Source organism: Archocentrus centrarchus, chromosome 19 (genome assembly GCF_007364275.1).
Source record: "Archocentrus centrarchus isolate MPI-CPG fArcCen1 chromosome 19, fArcCen1, whole genome shotgun sequence".
In the NCBI taxonomy this organism is placed as follows: Eukaryota; Metazoa; Chordata; class Actinopteri; order Cichliformes; family Cichlidae; genus Archocentrus; species Archocentrus centrarchus.
The window spans coordinates 4865003-4882397 of NC_044364.1; the positions used below are offsets into that span (position 1 = coordinate 4865003).

Sequence of the window (17395 nt, forward strand, 5' to 3'; positions counted from 1 at the left end):
CAGACTGCTTTGAGCCAACAATAACTCAGGTAGCCAACTGCTACAATCAAGTTATGCAAAAGAGCATCTCTGAACACACATGAACCTTAGATAATAGAAGTTTGGAAAACTGTTTCCTGGTCTTACATGTCTCAATTTCAGCTGTGTTCCTTAGTACCAACTGACCATTGTTTAAACACCACAGGCTACCTGAGTATTATGACCACAGTGTGCCCATCTTCATCCTCCGATGGCTGCTTCCAGCAGGATAGCACACCATGTCACAAAGCTCAAATCATCTCAGGCTGGTTTCCTGAGCATGATAGTTCACTGTACTCTAATGGCCTCCACAGTCACCAGATCTCAGTCAAACAGAGCGCCTTCGCAAAATGTTTTGACCTAATAAGAGCTCAAAACCTAAAATAACAGATAAAATTGACCTAGAGGAGTAATGAGGACATGCACTTCCATGTGTGTATTTGGTGAATAATGCTGTCTGCATAAGCAACTGCTACTAAAATGCCAGTTTTATAAATTTTCCCTATATCAGACCTGGGATGTTTTTGGAGTTGTTGGTTATTTCCATGTTAAAAGTTTGAGATTTCTGATCTATTGGAGTTCATCTTCTGGAAATGCTCATCATATATTCCCAAACGTTATGTTGAGTTCAACTGCTAGGATACTTCCAAGATAGTCCTGCGCAGTTTGACATTTATTTTAAGGTAAATTTAGAAGGTATTTTCTTAGAAAGACAAAAAAACCCCAACATCTGGTAACATCACACAGACCACTAGGCTGATTCCATGAAAAAACCCTATCTTGTCTCTGCTGTACCTGCTCATAATCTCCTTTTTCCCTGCCTTGTGTATCCCCACAGGTGGAACAGGAGAAAAGGACCGAGCACCCATCAGCCATGAATCCTTCCTGCTCATGGCAAACTCCCAGAACGACATGGATGACTGGGTCAAGGCCATACGGCGGGTCATCTGGGCGCCATTTGGAGGAGGTAAAGCCAAACCTTTGAACTGAAACACGAGAAACACAAGAAAAACACATTGGGCCACCAATGGGTAGCAAGTAAAATTCCATATTACTCTACTGAAAATGTACAAGGTAAACGAACACTGCTTCTGTTCATCATATTTATGTATGTGGAAAGAAGATATTTATTCAGATTTCTTCGCCAGTGATAATTAAAGGCAAACCTTCCTGTGCCAGAAATCTTCTCTCTGGGCTCAACAGAGCTACCAACAATATTTGAAAGAACTCGTGTCCTTTGCTACTAGACCAGAAAAAACTACAGTCCACATCTCTGTTCAGGTAACATACTTGAGCCGAGCCATGCAAATTATCTTTGGACACTGGCTGCTTTTTCACTCATTTTCAGAGGAATGTTTTGTTTGTTAAGCCACTTAATACTGACCCATGAATCACTGGAGCATTAAAAAGGTGTTTAAATCAAAAGATGAACCAATGTTGTGCCTACACAAAACAGACAATTTAGCAAAGAGCCAATTTTATCTTGACTGGCATAAAAACATGAAAGTCATGTCCTTAGGAAACAGAAACAATCCAACAAAGACCTGAGAGATGCATTTCTCCATTTCTTTCAATGCAACAAGAAGTCTGTGGTTAATTCTCATTCTGTGTGCTCAGGATGTCTAACTAGTGTAACTCGACATAAGGCCAGAAATATAAGCAGGCCTGTCTGGTTGTGATGTGGAACACAAGGAGCAGCTGAGCAGCAGGGTGTTGGGTTACAAAGCAGATCTATATTAACAGGGGGATAAATGTAGAATAACACACAAATATGACATCATTATCTAATTTTAATCTTTGACTTTAGTAAGGTACATTTAGTCTCTACTGCAGACTAACAGATGAGTCATTTACCTCAGTTAATCCCATATATGTTAATCTTTTATTTCTTCAAACAAAATAATTATTTTTATAGACCACTAACAAAGACCTAATTGGGTAAAAAAAAAGTTACAACTTTAAATTCCTTATTAAAAAATGTTTTGTCTTAATGATGTTATATTTCTTGTTATTCTGTCTTTAAGAACATAGTTTGTTTAAAGGGGATCTATTACTTCCCTTCAAAGCTCTATATTTTTATTTTTAGCATTTTATTAGTCACAGTTCAGAATAAGCCTTAACTCCTTTTTACTTAGCCTTGTTGGAGCCCCTCAGTTCATTCATTGTGTGAAACGAGCCATTTTTATCACATTTATCATTTTGGACAAAGACAGGATTTCTCACTATTTGAGAATTTTTTTATAACCCCCCAAAATATTAAACAAATAATGATTTTTATAAAGAGCTCAACCAAATTAAACAGTAAAATCCTGCTTTTAGATGTTTCTTTATTGAGTACTTCTAGTTTTATCATAACTTTACTATATAAATATTTTATGTAGCTTCAGTGTAAGGTTTTTTTATTTTATTTGTCAGACTAATTTTACAGTTGATAGTGATGTAAAGTATAAACGCCCACTGGCTCGAGCTATGAGTTTGAGTTTAATAAGGCTGTAAATTATTTATACATTTGTAGCTTTATAAAGCTATAATGTTTTGTGAAGCTACAAAGAGCTAGCTTTGTATGCTAGTTTTTTGTTAGTAATGAAAGCTAGCATTTTGTGCTAACAAAAAACAAAAAGCTAGCACAAAATTCTTGCTTTTTATCCTTTGTTATTATTATTATTATTATTGTCTAGCTAGTCTCTCATTAGCCTGCATGACAATAACTCCTTTTCCTCATATTATAAGTACTTCAAATGTAATTATAATTATCTTTTCAGTACATTTGTGTGCTGATTTGATAGTGACAGCAACTCAGGAAGATCAAACTTCAAAATAAAAGTCCCTGACTGCAACTATCAGCTATTCCTCTGTCTGGGTGGTATTTCCAGCCTCCCTCTCCAGTTCAGGTGTAATGTGTCAGTCTCCTGCCTCTGGGTCCAGAATAGATCTGTGGCCAATTCACAGACCGTCCTTAACAGCAGCATTGGTCACAGCACACGATCCCTTTAACATTTCTCTGCTTCCTCACCGGCTCCTTTCTAAACTCCTCCGTCATTTTCCTCCACTTGGCTCGTTTCTGTGGAGCAGACGTCTGTAGGCTACATGAAGGAGTAAATAGCAGCTCCAAGAGTCAAATGCCTGAACTGGAATGGATGAACATGGTGAAATGTGGGTTAGGAAGGTATGAGAAAGGCTTTCTGCTGAATTACTACGATTACTGCAACTGCTGCAGCCAAACAACAGGTAACAGTTACTAGGAAGTAGATAATTAACCATGTTTAATAATTTTTAAGAACAGACTAATCAGTTGGTATAGAATGGCTTATTTATGATGGGCATTTTTCCTCTTTTTTATGTTAAATTTGTTTGATCTTTCTGTTATTGTTGTTAGTTTGTTTGCTTGTTTTTAAACTTTTTCATCACAAGTGTCTTGAAGTGCAGGGGTGCTTTAACGTTACTGTAGATCCAGGGGCTCCTCGGGGCCCCCCTCATCCCTTCCAGCAAATGAATTTGTTGGGGTTTCTTTAATTATTTTGTTTTGACCATGCCTAAATGCACCATTGATTGTGTTTAGGATTTTGTGTGACAAGTTTGTAATATATTCCTTCGTAACGATATATATATATATATATATATATATATATATATATATATATATATATATATATATACACATGTGAAAATGTTGCAGGACAGTCATCACAGAGATAGTTTGAGGCTTGTTTTTTAATAGAAGACTAGGATCTTTAGGTTTTGTTTGTTTTTACTTTTTTTTTTACAGTTACAAGTTGAACCTAAATCTACCGTGAAGGCTCTTGTATAACAGTGTATAATCAAAGCTGCTACAAAGTGATGAAAAAGCACAGTTAATCTTGTGTTTAGGGGAACAATTTACTAAGCAGAGAAAATTCTCAGACCAGACTAGAGTGAAAAGGTTTTGGGGTGATGTAATGGTTTTCTTTGTGAAACCAAAGAATTACCCTTTGTGATCATATGAAGTCTGCAGAGACCATATTGGTACAATACTACTTTTACCCCAAAACATGCCGTCAGATTCAAATTTCACATGGAATTAAAGTAAACAGTTTACATATTTAAGACTTCTGTACCCCGACTACAGCCCAGTCCTTCAGCAAGCCAGCTAACGCACTGACATTTTCTGTTTCTTCCATCTGTCAACAGGGATATTTGGCCAGCGTTTAGAGGACACAGTGCAGTATGAGAAGAAGTTTGGCCCCCGCCTTGCACCCCTGCTGGTTGAGCAGTGTGTGGACTTCATCAGAGAGAGGGGTCTGGATGAGGAGGGTCTCTTTCGAATGCCAGGACAGGCCAACCTAGTCAGAGAGCTGCAGGAGGCCTTCGACTGCGGGGACAAGCCTCTGTTTGACAGGTGGGAGAAAGGAAACATAGGCCTTTATGATCATCATTGCTTTTATTCTACTTAATCTTCTTTCTTTCTTTCTCACTTGCAGTAACACAGATGTCCACACAGTGGCATCCTTGCTGAAGTTGTACCTGCGAGAGCTTCCAGAACCAGTTATCCCTTTCTCCAAATATGAAGACTTTCTAACCTGTGCGCAGCTTTTGGCCAAAGATGAAGAGGAGGTATGTGCTGTTTCCCTTTTGTGTGTAGATTCTGAGTGTTACTGTGAGTGGAATAAGCAGTATGATTTGTCTCATATCAGGGGGTCCAGGAGCTTGGAAAGCAAGTTAGCACTCTACCTCTACCTAACTACAATCTCCTCAAGTACATATGCAAGTGAGTGTCCCCCTCTGTTGGCTCGAGAACCTCACATTTAACTGACATCTGTTTTTACTCTAGTTTTCACCGCGTGTCTCCTCAGATTCCTTGATGAGGTCCAGTCCCACTGTAACGAGAACAAGATGAGCGTCCAGAACCTCGCCACAGTATTCGGGCCAAATATCCTTAGACCCAAAATGGAGGACCCGGTCACTATCATGGAAGGTACAAACAACAACACAATGACTGTTTAATAAGATTCCACCCAATTCTCTTATTTTAAAAACACATTATAGCTTATAGTTTATACTAAACATGACCATTTGTGTAGAATAAAACTAAAATAATTAAAGTAGTAAAATGGTATCCTGTCTGAATGTGATTCGTATTGTCTAGGAACTTCTCTCGTCCAGCACCTGATGACAGTCCTCATTAGGGAACACAACTGTTTGTACTCAGGGAGGGATCAGGAGGGGCCAGCTCTACCCCAAACTGAGATCCCTATCCAAGGGCATCAGCTTCAACACCGCAGCCTGGGAGCCTGGATCTCTGAAGAGGACCTCCAGAGTTGCCCCGTCGCCAACCCAGACCAAGAACTGCACAGCAGTGCCTCGTCCCTGGACGCCAAGCTGTGTGCAGCTGTCACTCCCACTCAGACCCCTAACCCAAACCCTGGACCAAAACTTGGGTCTTCATCAGGGAAGGGAGAGACAGTAATTAGTCCAAGTAAACAAGCCAAGACAATGCCTTCCTGGAAATACTCCTTCAAAAGCTCGTCAGCACCTCGTTCCCAGCCGCAAGCTAAGCAAAGCAGCAGCGGTGGCTCCGCAGCAGATACAACCAGTGTATCTTCTGGTGGTGGAGGAGGTGGAAGCGGAGGCAACTGGCTTATGAACGGTTTGTCCTCCTTGAGGGGACACCGGCGCACATCTTCAGGCGAGCGGTCTGCACGCGACCGTGACTCCACCGGCTCCTCACAAAGGCTGTCCACATACGACAATGTCACCTCCTCCTCCAGCATGGGGAGCGTTCTGAGTGTATCCAGCACACCGTGGTCCGCTTCCTCCTGTGAAATCTCCGTCCCTGACTCTGGAAGCGAGCCCTTGGCGCACCAGAACTGTGGAGGTGGGGTGGAGGGTGGAGAAGGCCAGCGAGAGATTAACAAGGAAAGGGATGGAGGAATTACGACAGACGCGAGCTCAGAGCAGGACAGCTGCGAGGCCATGGAGCTGTGCAGCAGCAGCGCGGCCTGCAGTGAAAACGGAAACATGGCCACGACGGCCGTGGCGCCGTCCATTATCATGTCTGAAGATGGAGATGGGGCAAAACTAACACTGAGCAGCCTGGTGGAGGGACTGAATGACGAGCTGAGAAAGCAGAAGACTACATATGAGGCCAGGATCCAAAAGTAAGTCTATCTAACAGGTTCTTTCAAACTCAAGACTGTTGATTTTCACTGTATCTTTACTGCCCGGCAAAAATAATAGTGCCTGTCTTTTATATGGTGAATAGAAAGACATTTGAATAAACTTTATGGCTTTACATGTCAGGCTCTTATTTTATTAGCACAGCACCACCAGAATTATACCACTTACAACCTGCTGTGAGCCCTTTAAAGGGCGCTTTGGTATTTAACGTCTTTTAAGCTGGGGAAACAAATCAGAAAGAGACTAAAAATAAAAATTAAATACATCCTGTTTCCAAAACACAAGATTGTGTTTTTTTCCCCATAGTTTCCATGGGCAATCTTCTTATTAGATCCTACTAGCCTCGTTAAAGCCCGCAAATGTCAAGACCCACGTGCCTAAAATTTGTAACATATAGATTTAAAGGGGTCATTTTTTATATATAAGCTTAAAATGTTGTACAATGGCAGTGTTACCTGTAACACTGAATGTACACTGATATTTTCAAAAGGTCTTGTTGCAACTAAATCTCTGGGAATAAAGTAGTCATCTATACAAAGATACTGCGCATAAGGGCTGCATATGATAAATAGTAATTACTATATTTCTAAACTGTAATTAAACTGTAATTCTTGCAAAGATATGCCAGAATGTCAATTTCAACCTAGAAATGTACACATGTCACTTTTAAGTCTGAGCTAGAGCTGAGATAACCCTGGTGACATCATAAAGGTCCTGCAGAGTCTCAGCACACAGTACAACTGCTTTAAGAGGCTAAAAAATATTTTATTTTTGCCAGTTTTGGTTGCTCATTTCTGGATCGTGTAGGAAGAGTTTGCAGGAAAACTGACAGAGATTATGTGTATTATATTAAGATATATAGGGAGAGAATTAATGGTGGCTCTTGCAGGCAGAGTTGTTTTATTTCCTGCATGCTTAGAATATCACATTAGTATTAATCTGGGTACACAGGTCACCTTTTATTGTTTCAGGTTGGGTGGTTCATCCAAACATAAAAAAGGCAAATGTCAGCAACCTTTTTTGTCTGTGCTTCCCCCACAGACTGGAAGAGTCCAGTGCTGCTCTGTGTGCGCAGATGGAGCGTTTGGAACAGGAGATGGAGCAGGAGAAGAAGCAGCAACGCATGCTGGAGATAAAACTCAGAAACTCTGAGCGGGCACGGGAGGATGCAGAGAACCGCAACCGTCTTTTGGAAAAGGAAATGGAGGATTTCTTTGCCACGCTGGGGGATCTGGCCCTGGGCACGAGGACTAGCGACCTTTGATCCGCGGCTTGGGGCCAGCAGGCATTTTGCGGGATAAGTCAAAATAAGACTGGAAAAAGAAAATGAAGAAAACTTACTTGTGCACATTCAGGAAAAAACTCAAAAGAAATGTGGAGATGACAAAGAAAATTCTAAAGGAAGGAAACTGATTGTTTTCCTTGTGGGGATCATCTCTACTGAACTGCAAGTGTTCTTGATTTTGTTACGCATGCTTCAAACTCATTTTAAGAACATGGCACTCCTGTGGTTACTGAAGAGGTTTGTCTTACAAAGGTAGTTCAGGTCCCTGCATATGAACGGTGGAACATAATGTAATCTTTCTGACATTCTCTGAACTGGAGAGCATTGACTTGTTCAACCACTACTTTAAAATGACTTTAAATGAATGGATTTTGTGTTTAAACTTTGTGACTGTGCAACAGCTGACTGCTGTTTATCTTTATGGGATATTTATCTCAAAGCAATAGTTTAACATTTTGGGAAGTATACTTATTTGCTGTCTTGCAGAGAGTTAGACGTTTGAAACCAACTTCACATCTACATGTCAAAGAAGAAGCTAAAGCTAGTAGCCAGTTAGCCTAGCTCAGGGCCACAAACCTGCAGCTCTGGAGCCATTTGTGAAGATATGTAACCAAAACTCTGAATTTTAGAAAAGAAAATGTGTATTTTTAAAGCTATTAGGCTGCTATATGTTTTTTTTTTTTTTGATATTTGATTGATTTGTACAAACATGATCACGTGGTGCTGCGCCTTGCCGAGGTACCATCACGCCGGACTGTTAGCTGCCGAAACAGATCGCCATCATCACAGTTAGCTAGAAGTGCCTTTAGCAAGCCATCTTTCGGTACTGAGGGGTACCCTGGTCGTCCAATCAGTACCGGGGGCTAGAATGGCTAGAAATGCCTCTTTTGATAATAAAGGTAACTCACTAATTGGCCTAGCATAACACAAAGACATCTGAAATGCTAGCCTGGCACTGCTTAAATAAAAAAAACTCCACAGACACTTATAAAGCTGATTGATGAGTATATATAATTTTATTTGCTGAGCATTAAAAAAGTTAAATAGTACAACTACAAGTTGTGGCGGGGGGTGGGGGTGGGGGGGTGCAGAATTTTATTATTTCCATGCTAACCCAAGATAGCTGGCTGTAGCTTTAGTATGTTTAACGGTATCAACGTTCTTAGCTAACACTTCATAAGAAAGTAAATAAACTTAACTTCCCAAAATGTCAAACTGTTTCTTGTAATGAAAGGTCAGTTCAGGCTGTTGAGGAAACGAGCAAATTACTTTCTTTTCTGTTCAGAATTTAAAAATACTAAATAGTTTTATGACGTTTTTCCAATGCAGTTTTAATCTACACCAGATACTTAAATTATGCTCGGGTGCTATTGGCCAAAATCCCATTCATCAACAGTGTATCGTCACATCTGGGCAATTGAACATATTTGAGTGGCTTATAACTTATAATTATGAGTATTTTGTACTATTTGGGTAAACTAACTACTTAACACGATATCTTTAGCAGAGGTTTGATTTGTATATTGCAACAAAAAAGGCAGGTTTAAGAAAACATTTTCCAAACAGTTTCTTCTGCCACAGTTCTTCTTTGTCCTCAGGCCCTATCAGTGCCTCTCTCGTCACCATCGACTTGGTTTCCGAGCCCGTTTGATGGCGAAGCCTCAGGGCTCGGTTTTCTCCGATCCTCACTGATGTCCGCATACCTTTAATGTACAGATAATATAACAGGGACAATTCTTGAAAGTACTTTTTCCTAAGCATTTTCAGCTTAGCACACAGGACATGTGCCTCAGTACATGAAGGCCATTTACAGTACACAGTAAATACCAAAGCTGGACCACCTCAGCTGTTCGCTCACCACAGATCAGAATGGCCTGCCTGGAAGCCATGCTGATTTTGGCACATGAAGCTGAGCACTGCCTTCAAAGAAACAATGGGAGTTTCCTGGTCGTGCCTTCAGGGAAATGTTTTGAAATAGGAAAAAATGTAGTGTTGCTTGCCTGTTCACAAATGTAGCGCATATACTCATCCATAATACAAACAGTGGTTGCATTTTTTTTTTTTTTTTTAAATATGGATCAAACTGCTGATGCTGATGAGTCCTTAGAAGGTGCCAATTCTTGTGAAAGTGAGTTGTGAATTGAATGGAAGTTTTGCATTAAGAATGTATCTTTGTAGTGAATGTAATGTGTTGTTGATGAAACCGGCCCTATCAAAAAACTAAAATAAAATGTACACAATTCATAGAAAGAAAAAAAAAAATCCCAAGTACAAATATCATTCAGTGGGTACAGCTGGACATGCCATTGCATTTGTTTCAGTATGAAACTCAGTGTAACGCTCAAATTTCTGTTGCCAAGGTTGAATGAGTAAAAAAAAGTGGCCTTTTTATCTAATGCAGTTTTAATCTGGCGATAAGATGCTGAAAATGACTTTTGGTGAGAATGTCATTTTCAGCATCTTTATCCCCAATCAGAAGTGGAACAACAGCTAATCCATAAAGGCCCCCGTTATATGTGAAAGCATGCTTTTGGTTGGACAATGTGACTGTTTTTGTTTAAGAGCAAAAAGACAATGTTGCTAAATTAACTTCATTTGCACATTTACATACAGAACATGATGGTCTAAGATGGCTCTTTGATTCCATTATTTTTCCTCTTATGTATGTTTCATGACTAAGGTTAAATGTTTGTTATTGCTCTGCTGATCATCTATGGTGCTTATTTATTATGGATTTCCATTATTGTAATAAATGGCCATGTATGGAAATAAAGGTGACAAGGATCACACGTGACAGTGGTGAACTTGAGTTCGTTGAGTTTCTGATCTAAAAACCTCAATGAAACACGACGGAAACGAATGTCCCAAAACATCTACACATTGTAGCCATTAATGAATGGTACTCATTTAGAGTAAATCAGTTCATAAAGGAGGGCTTAAAGGTGCAGCTACCAAGATGCTAGCATATAGGCATGCATGGTGTCTTTAGGTTCTCATTCAGATTCAGCCTTTGGTCTAGCTTCCCATCCAAATATAGTCACTTTGGCTCTAAAAAAAAACAAAAAACTAGTCATTTCCGGGTCCAAATGCTCCTAAATAAACAGCAATGGCATAATCAATGACTGTTCACTATTAAAGATGATTGTAACATACCTTATCAGCTGCAGCCATTTCCGCTTCTCTCTTTCATCCGTAAAATGACAGCTGAGTGTGTTTTTTTCGAGTCGGATGGGCTAAAACAACCAGCGACACAGGACTGCGGCATATTGATCACGTGACAGTTTGGACCCGGAAATGGAATTCTACGTCATCACTTAACCGGAACTTTTTTCTACCTTCTTTTAGCCAATTTGGTCCTTAATAGTCCTTCCCAATGACATCACTCAGACTGTTAAAAAAAAAAAAGCAAGCTACCATTGGTTGGTGAGGTATTGGGGTTTTTTTTGGTGAGGTATTGGTGTAGTCAGTCACAGTTTAGTCTGACACCGTGACTATGGAAGCAGACTATCTTATGAAGTCTGCATTTGACATTACTCGCTGGGATGAGTTCATTCATTTTGGTCATCGCTCATTTTATCCTGTTCTGGACCGGCAAAATATCACAAATAACCACACACACCCAAATATGTCTTTATCCACTGAATATAAAATAATTGACCCAAATTAACTAAAGTGAAATTTTCACCTTTTTTAAAGCAATTAGATTTTTTTTTTTTTTTTTTTTAATGGAAGACTTTCATGAATGTTTGAGGTGTGTGGTGATGATTTTTTTTCAATTCCTCACTTATTTTGTTTTTTAGATGTTTAACCAAAAAATAAAATATATTTTATATTTCCTTCTCTGAAGCACTTTATAGCTTTGTTTAGGAAAGTACTTTTAATCATTGTCATTACTATTATGTTGTGTCACATTTTCCTGGTCCTAAACGGTATTTTTTGTAATTACCCTTTACAAATATTGAGTAAAACTTTCACCTGGGGCATAGTATTCTACCAGTTCATTTCTTTTTAGCCCTACACCAATTTTCGCAGTTTTTTCTGAGGCCAAATGTGTTTTTAAAGACTTGCTTGGCTAAATAAAGGTTACACTGACCCACTGCGCCACCTTGCGGCACAAATGAGGATTGCATGAAGGTACAGCCAGGCCGTAGTTCAGCCTCAGTTAATATTTAACACAACACACATCAAGTCATAACAGCTGTTCCTTCATATCCCGTTGACAGCTTTAGTTAATCCTGGAAGGATGCAGGAATTTACAATAAGTACTTCATCTTCATTATAAACTTAAAAAAAAAATCCTCCAGATTCTTTGGAAGCAATAAAGCTGAAGACCAACCCTCCAGAGGATCCAGCTCCAGGTCATGGGTCACAAAAACCTGGACCAATAAAGACAACATATTTGCCTTTATGCATAAACACAGACATGCAATTAATGAACCGAAGTATTTGTTTTATTTGCAGTACATTTTAGTATTTTTTTCTCGTTTTTTTTTCTTAAGATATGGCATCATCAGATCCCAATGCATGTATTCTAGTAGTGCACTTCTTCGTTGGTTGCGTTTTTTTGGGGGAGGTGTCGCAGATCCGGGAATTCTCGAAACTACTTGCATGGCTGGATTCACTAGCAAACATTACAAACCAGCACCATACATATAATGAATTCTTGTAGGTATTTACTTACTTTTTTTTGTGTTTAACAATATTGTCCTAGCCATGTCCCAAATCAAAAATCTGCCGCCCACATGAGTCAAAGATCTTTTGGTCTCCACATCAAACTGTGGGTGAAAGATTTTTTTTTTTTTTTTTTAAATGGGTAAGACCGAATACGTAACATTTTGACTATAAACAAGTCACAGAAATAAAAATGTATCTTATTCAAAAAAAAAAAACAAAAAAAAAACCACATGGATTGACAGTACCAAACATTTTCTTTACCTTCAGGAGACAGCTAACAAAGGCTAGGCCCATCACACACTACTCGCACAGTTTGCTGAAGGTATTGCACATTTAGTTCAAGAACAAAAAGAAAACAAAAACAAAATACATAACAATTCTCTTACTTCTAGGTGAAGTATACATAATGTACAAAACTAGAAGTCTGTTGAAACCGACAAATAGTACACTTTCAAATAAATAAATAATGGAATCTGTTATTCACATGTCTTCGATAGCTAATTCTGCAGGCGAATATATGCGAGAACGGGCAGAAATTCAGCGTGAGGTAGTTCATCAAAGCCGACTTAAATCAGAATGAAAATGGTTGGAGAGACGTAATAATAATGATAAAGTAACAACAACCTATAAAGAAGAAGAAAAATGGAAATACTCCAATTAATGCTCCTACTGACGGGCTAAGAAAATTAAGAGCACTTTACAGAATATATATTTTGTTCAGCTAATATGACAAATTGATACATGCCACTGCTTTTTTTCCTCATTACTTGTGCCTTTTTTTTTTTAAAACATTTTTTATAGATGTGACATTGCTTACATCTTCGCACTACTACTTGGATTTTTTTATTTTTGCTGTTGGAAACAATAAAACTGACTATTCACTTTTTACCTGCAGTAATTTAGTTGGAAACAAAATTACTGCAGGTAAAAAACAAAATTACTGGAAGGCTGAATTTTGTTTTGTGCTATATTGGTTAGCCTCCACACCTGCTAACGCTGTACTTCGTACTTAACAGTCAATGTTCAGCAACTACAATGTAATGGTAGGATTACTTACTGGTTAGCCACAGCAGCAGCTGCTCACTATAACAAATCCAGAAACTTTTGCAAATCACTAAATCAAAAACGGGTCTGGCATAGAGCTAATTTGATTTTTCAACATTTGCATTGTGTGGAGAAAACTAGAAAGGGTAGCTAATGTAGGAAGCATTTAACTGTTGTTTACACAGGACAAAAGATGGATGTAGCTTCTGGGTGTATACAGCGAATAGCCACCAGGGAGCTATTAAAAAGATTGGGGGTTTATGGGTACTCATTTCAGGTTGTCCGCTAAGGACCTGTGACTGACAAGCCATTAGCCAGCGAGTGTGCAGTTACACAGATCCACCCCCAACTTGTCATATTCTGTTAAAAAATGATGGCAACAGCGAAATCACTCATCAAGGCTAAACAACACACCACAAACCAGTGGGTGATGTCACAGTGAGTCCCGTCCATCTTTTAGGCTGTCTATGGTTGTGTAGCTCAGTGACAAAGCTAACATTTCCCGTTTAACATACCAGATATTAAGCTAACATCACGTTGCCATTTTAGATGCCAACTGTCCTGTAGCTCGTTGATAAAGTCAGCCTTTGCTTTGTTTTTTTTTAAAATATTAAATGTGCAGCTAACTGATAACCTCATGATATATGTGGCTGCCCAGCTAAAATGACACCATTGAAGCTGGCTCGCTAATGAATTACATGCCAACTCTGGGAAGGAAACCTGTCACCGTTTGGGAAAACCCAGTTTAAATAAAAATTGGTTTTGCGCGTCTGTTGATCTGATGAGTATCGCTGGGAGTTCAGGAAAGAAGCAGCGTTAGGATGACCCTGACTGGCTTATGTGATGACAGTTCCAGCCTGGAACTGATTTAGTGAAGAATAGCTACCACAGTTTGGTGCAATATTAGGTGTTAACAATGACTGACATTAATCTTACTACAGATAAAGTTTGTCAGTTTATCCATGATTAGCCATGTATTATTTTACAGCTCATCAAGACTGAGTAAATCACTAGATTTAAAGTTACTAGTTGTCATTGATTAGTAACACATAAATAGGGCACCAGTGCGGAACCTGAAACTGAGAAGAAGCCATAGTGTTACATCTTTTGAGAAATGCCGCCGTTATATGAATTGTTACATCTGCATTTAGCCTGATATATCTGGCGGTCACGTTTGTTGCCTGTGCAGATCACCGCACAGCGCTACAGCGTATGCTACAATCTAAAGATAACCTACCAACTAAACACAACAGGATCCTGACAGTGTTGTCTTACACATTCTGACAACCCAAGCGCTCCAACGTTTATTCCTCCGCTGTCGACATCCACATCTGCTCGTGATCCACGCCAGAGCCCATCACATAAATGAACGCTTTGTTTATGCAAACATTTTGTAGCAGGCAGATTCGCTGGAGGATATAAGCTAATATGGCTAGTTTATTAAATATGGCAGAGGCATTTTTTTTCTTTTTTTTTTTGTCAGTTAACACCACAAGTGTTATGTAAGCTACAGAAACACTGTGGCCCCGTCTACAGAAGGATCTGCCTTTCCAACATTAAACTTAAAGCTTTCTAAAATACTGACAGTAATTCAGCTGCAAGGTTTGCTCGTGTAGTTTGATCCAGCAGCTGAACTTAAATCACCACATTAAATAAGTAAAATAACATATGTATAAAAACTGTCGTTATTCTATGTCGGTTGCTGTCACTGAAAAGAAACACTTCTTTTTACTTTGATGAAATACCTTCGTAAAACTGCCTCTTCTGCTGAAATGACTCCAACACATGCATAAGCACCTCGATGCATACGTCACCACCACCCTCTCCTGCAAGACACTACAGTCTCTTCCTCAACAGTCCAAAACCAAAACAAGTAGAAAAATATACAATACGGTTGTGAGAAACACCATCTCCCTCGTACATCACCGGCCGCTTTGACGCGGAAACTGTTGTTATCCAGAAGCTGAGGGATGATGCACTCCCTCCTACACACTCAGGAATGAATGACAAACAAACAGGCACTTTCCCTTTCCAGACAAAATCAAATACACTCAAACAGGATGCTATTATTGCATACAGTAAGAAAAACGTGTTTCTTTTGACTCTGGTTTTTGTGCTGCAAGTCTGGTACCCAAAGTGTTCGGCTGATTTTTAGGCTTAAAAGAAGAAATAAGGAAAAAAAAAAAAAGATCACTTCATACTTTCCAAATTCACCAAAGCACATTACTAATAACGGGATCTGAGAGTGAGGAGGCACACTCCTCACACTCCTCCGTCAGGATGGCCCGCTCTCTCTCTCTCTCTCTCTCTGAGATGCCAAATATCAACACGTTCGCATGCGTTCTCAAATATCACGTTTCCCTACTTGACCGAAGCACATTTCACTTACACCGTCACCGATTTCACAACCTCAAACGTCTCTACGTCTCACAAAAACCTCTCAAAACACGACGAGGAACATTCTAAAGTCCTGAACTGTCACCAAAACTATTCCACCTATCCAGGTCCACGACGTTACACAGCCAGCTGCAGATAAGAGGTACTTTTAAAAGCACTTTAAAATAATACAGAAAAAAGTCATAAGAGGATATCATGCGGGACCTGACTGTGCCATTACCAATCCTGTAGTAAGAGAAGGTAAAAATCAATCACATAGTGAGAAAATGTCAGCATTCTGAAAGGACGTGAAAAATAAGTAATTATAAAGCTTTCATTAAGGTTAAAATTTACAATGAAGGATGTAGTACTGACTCACAGGAGTTCAAATAAATGGATATGCCCTATGCCTATGATATAATATCCATATAACGGGGAGTACTAAGACCATATGTTTGTCAATTAAATTAGGTTTTCAATGGCTCACTGCAAACTGGTATCGAAGAATAAAACTACATCTACCATAAAATCTGTACAAACTCAATCTACATGTATATGGCAAATTGTAAAAGCAGTAGCTTACAGGTGAAACAAACAGAAAAAAATAGATCACACTGAAACAATTTACAGATATTTCTTTAAATTTTCACCGTCGGTTCATATAAACCAGAATATAGTGAAATGATAAAAATTCTCTGATCATCTTTCTGGAAAAAAAAAAAAATTAAGAAATGCCACAATAAATTACAGCTAGGACTCAAATAAAAGGAAATCCTAATTTGTTGTTTTTTTGTTTTTTAAAAAAAGACTACAGCTTTCATTAAAAAAAAAGAAAAAAGAAAACGATCTGTCCTTTCAGAAATGTTTCAAACAGCTAGCTAGCTAAAAGCTACACTACTGAAGACAAGCACGGAGAGGAGGCAAACACAGCGGGTGGGGACCAGGAGCCGGCATCGGGCTGGTGGTCTCGGATGCGACCGGGTGGTGTGGCCCAGCCCAGAACCAGGTGTAGGTGATAGTCATCTGCAGCAGCCCATGGGGCCGGAGGCCGTAGCAGCAGCGACGGCGGCGGTGGTGCCGACTGTCTCCAGGCTGCTGTCGGTGTCGGTCAGGGTCGGGTCGGTGGACATGGAGGAGACATCGTTGGCGGAGGTGGAGGAGGATGTGGAGGGATGGTGCTGGTGGTGCTGCTGGGAGCTGCTGCTCACTGTTGCACCTGTGCTATGAGAAGCAGGGTTGGACCTGTGGTCAGTCATCGAACATTGTTGTGCTTTTGTAGCTGATCTAATAAGTCAAGGGTTTTTTTTTCCCCCTTTTGAACCCCGTGCAGTATAAATGGCTAAAATTATCCACCTTATCTGGCTCAATAATCCTGCGCAACTCTGAAGATTCACCCAAAAAATAAAAAATCTGAGCTGAGTTGCATCTGATCCCATGAAATGAAATCAAAGCACTGTAAATGTTATCTGAAGAAAGCATCTTTCCCTCAGATACATTACAATCACTTGCAATGTAACACAGCAGCAGTGATCATGCACAGATGTCTTGTGCAGTGCAAACATATTCATTTCTGCCATTACACGCTCACTTGAAAACGCAGGCTGGCTGTCTCACAAAACAAAGTCCACTAACCTATGGACGCCGGCTGTCCCCTGATGACGCCGTTCTTCGTCCTTTCCTCCCAGTCCAGGACTTCTTTATATATCAGCTCTGCAACAAAAAGAGCAAATTTATTTGTTAAGATCAGAGGGTGAAAGACAGAGAAAGACAAAAGGTCATACAAACATGTTTTCTGCATGAAAATAAATGAGTGCCTATTTTCCACAGGAACATTTCACTCTAAGG

At 39.6% G+C, this 17395-nt stretch overlaps 2 protein-coding genes across 6 annotated transcripts in view; one reads left to right on the plus strand and one right to left on the minus strand.

The window, feature by feature from the left end:
• Nucleotides 1–8086, plus strand: part of arhgap22b (Rho GTPase activating protein 22b) — a 33052-nt gene extending 24966 nt beyond the window's left edge. For both annotated transcript variants that reach the window (XM_030755157.1, XM_030755158.1), the window contains 7 exons: nt 857–985; nt 4186–4393; nt 4476–4608; nt 4689–4762; nt 4848–4969; nt 5141–6152; nt 7213–8086. In XM_030755157.1, coding sequence (XP_030611017.1) covers nt 857–985; nt 4186–4393; nt 4476–4608; nt 4689–4762; nt 4848–4969; nt 5141–6152; nt 7213–7435 — 1901 coding nt within the window. In that variant the 3' untranslated portion in view covers nt 7436–8086. The remainder of the gene's footprint in view (nt 1–856; nt 986–4185; nt 4394–4475; nt 4609–4688; nt 4763–4847; nt 4970–5140; nt 6153–7212) is intronic.
• Nucleotides 8087–12112: 4026 nt separating this feature from the next.
• The window catches only part of mapk8b (mitogen-activated protein kinase 8b), a 53128-nt gene continuing 47845 nt past the window's right edge, over nt 12113–17395 (minus strand). For 3 of the 4 annotated variants that reach the window (XM_030754818.1, XM_030754820.1, XM_030754819.1), the window contains 2 exons: nt 17183–17260; nt 12113–16766 (listed from right to left, as the gene is read on the minus strand). In XM_030754818.1, coding sequence (XP_030610678.1) covers nt 16570–16766; nt 17183–17260 — 275 coding nt within the window. In that variant the 3' untranslated portion in view covers nt 12113–16569. Of the gene's footprint in view, nt 16772–17182; nt 17261–17395 lie in introns of all 4 variants that reach the window. The other variant, XM_030754821.1, reaches the window with a different exon arrangement.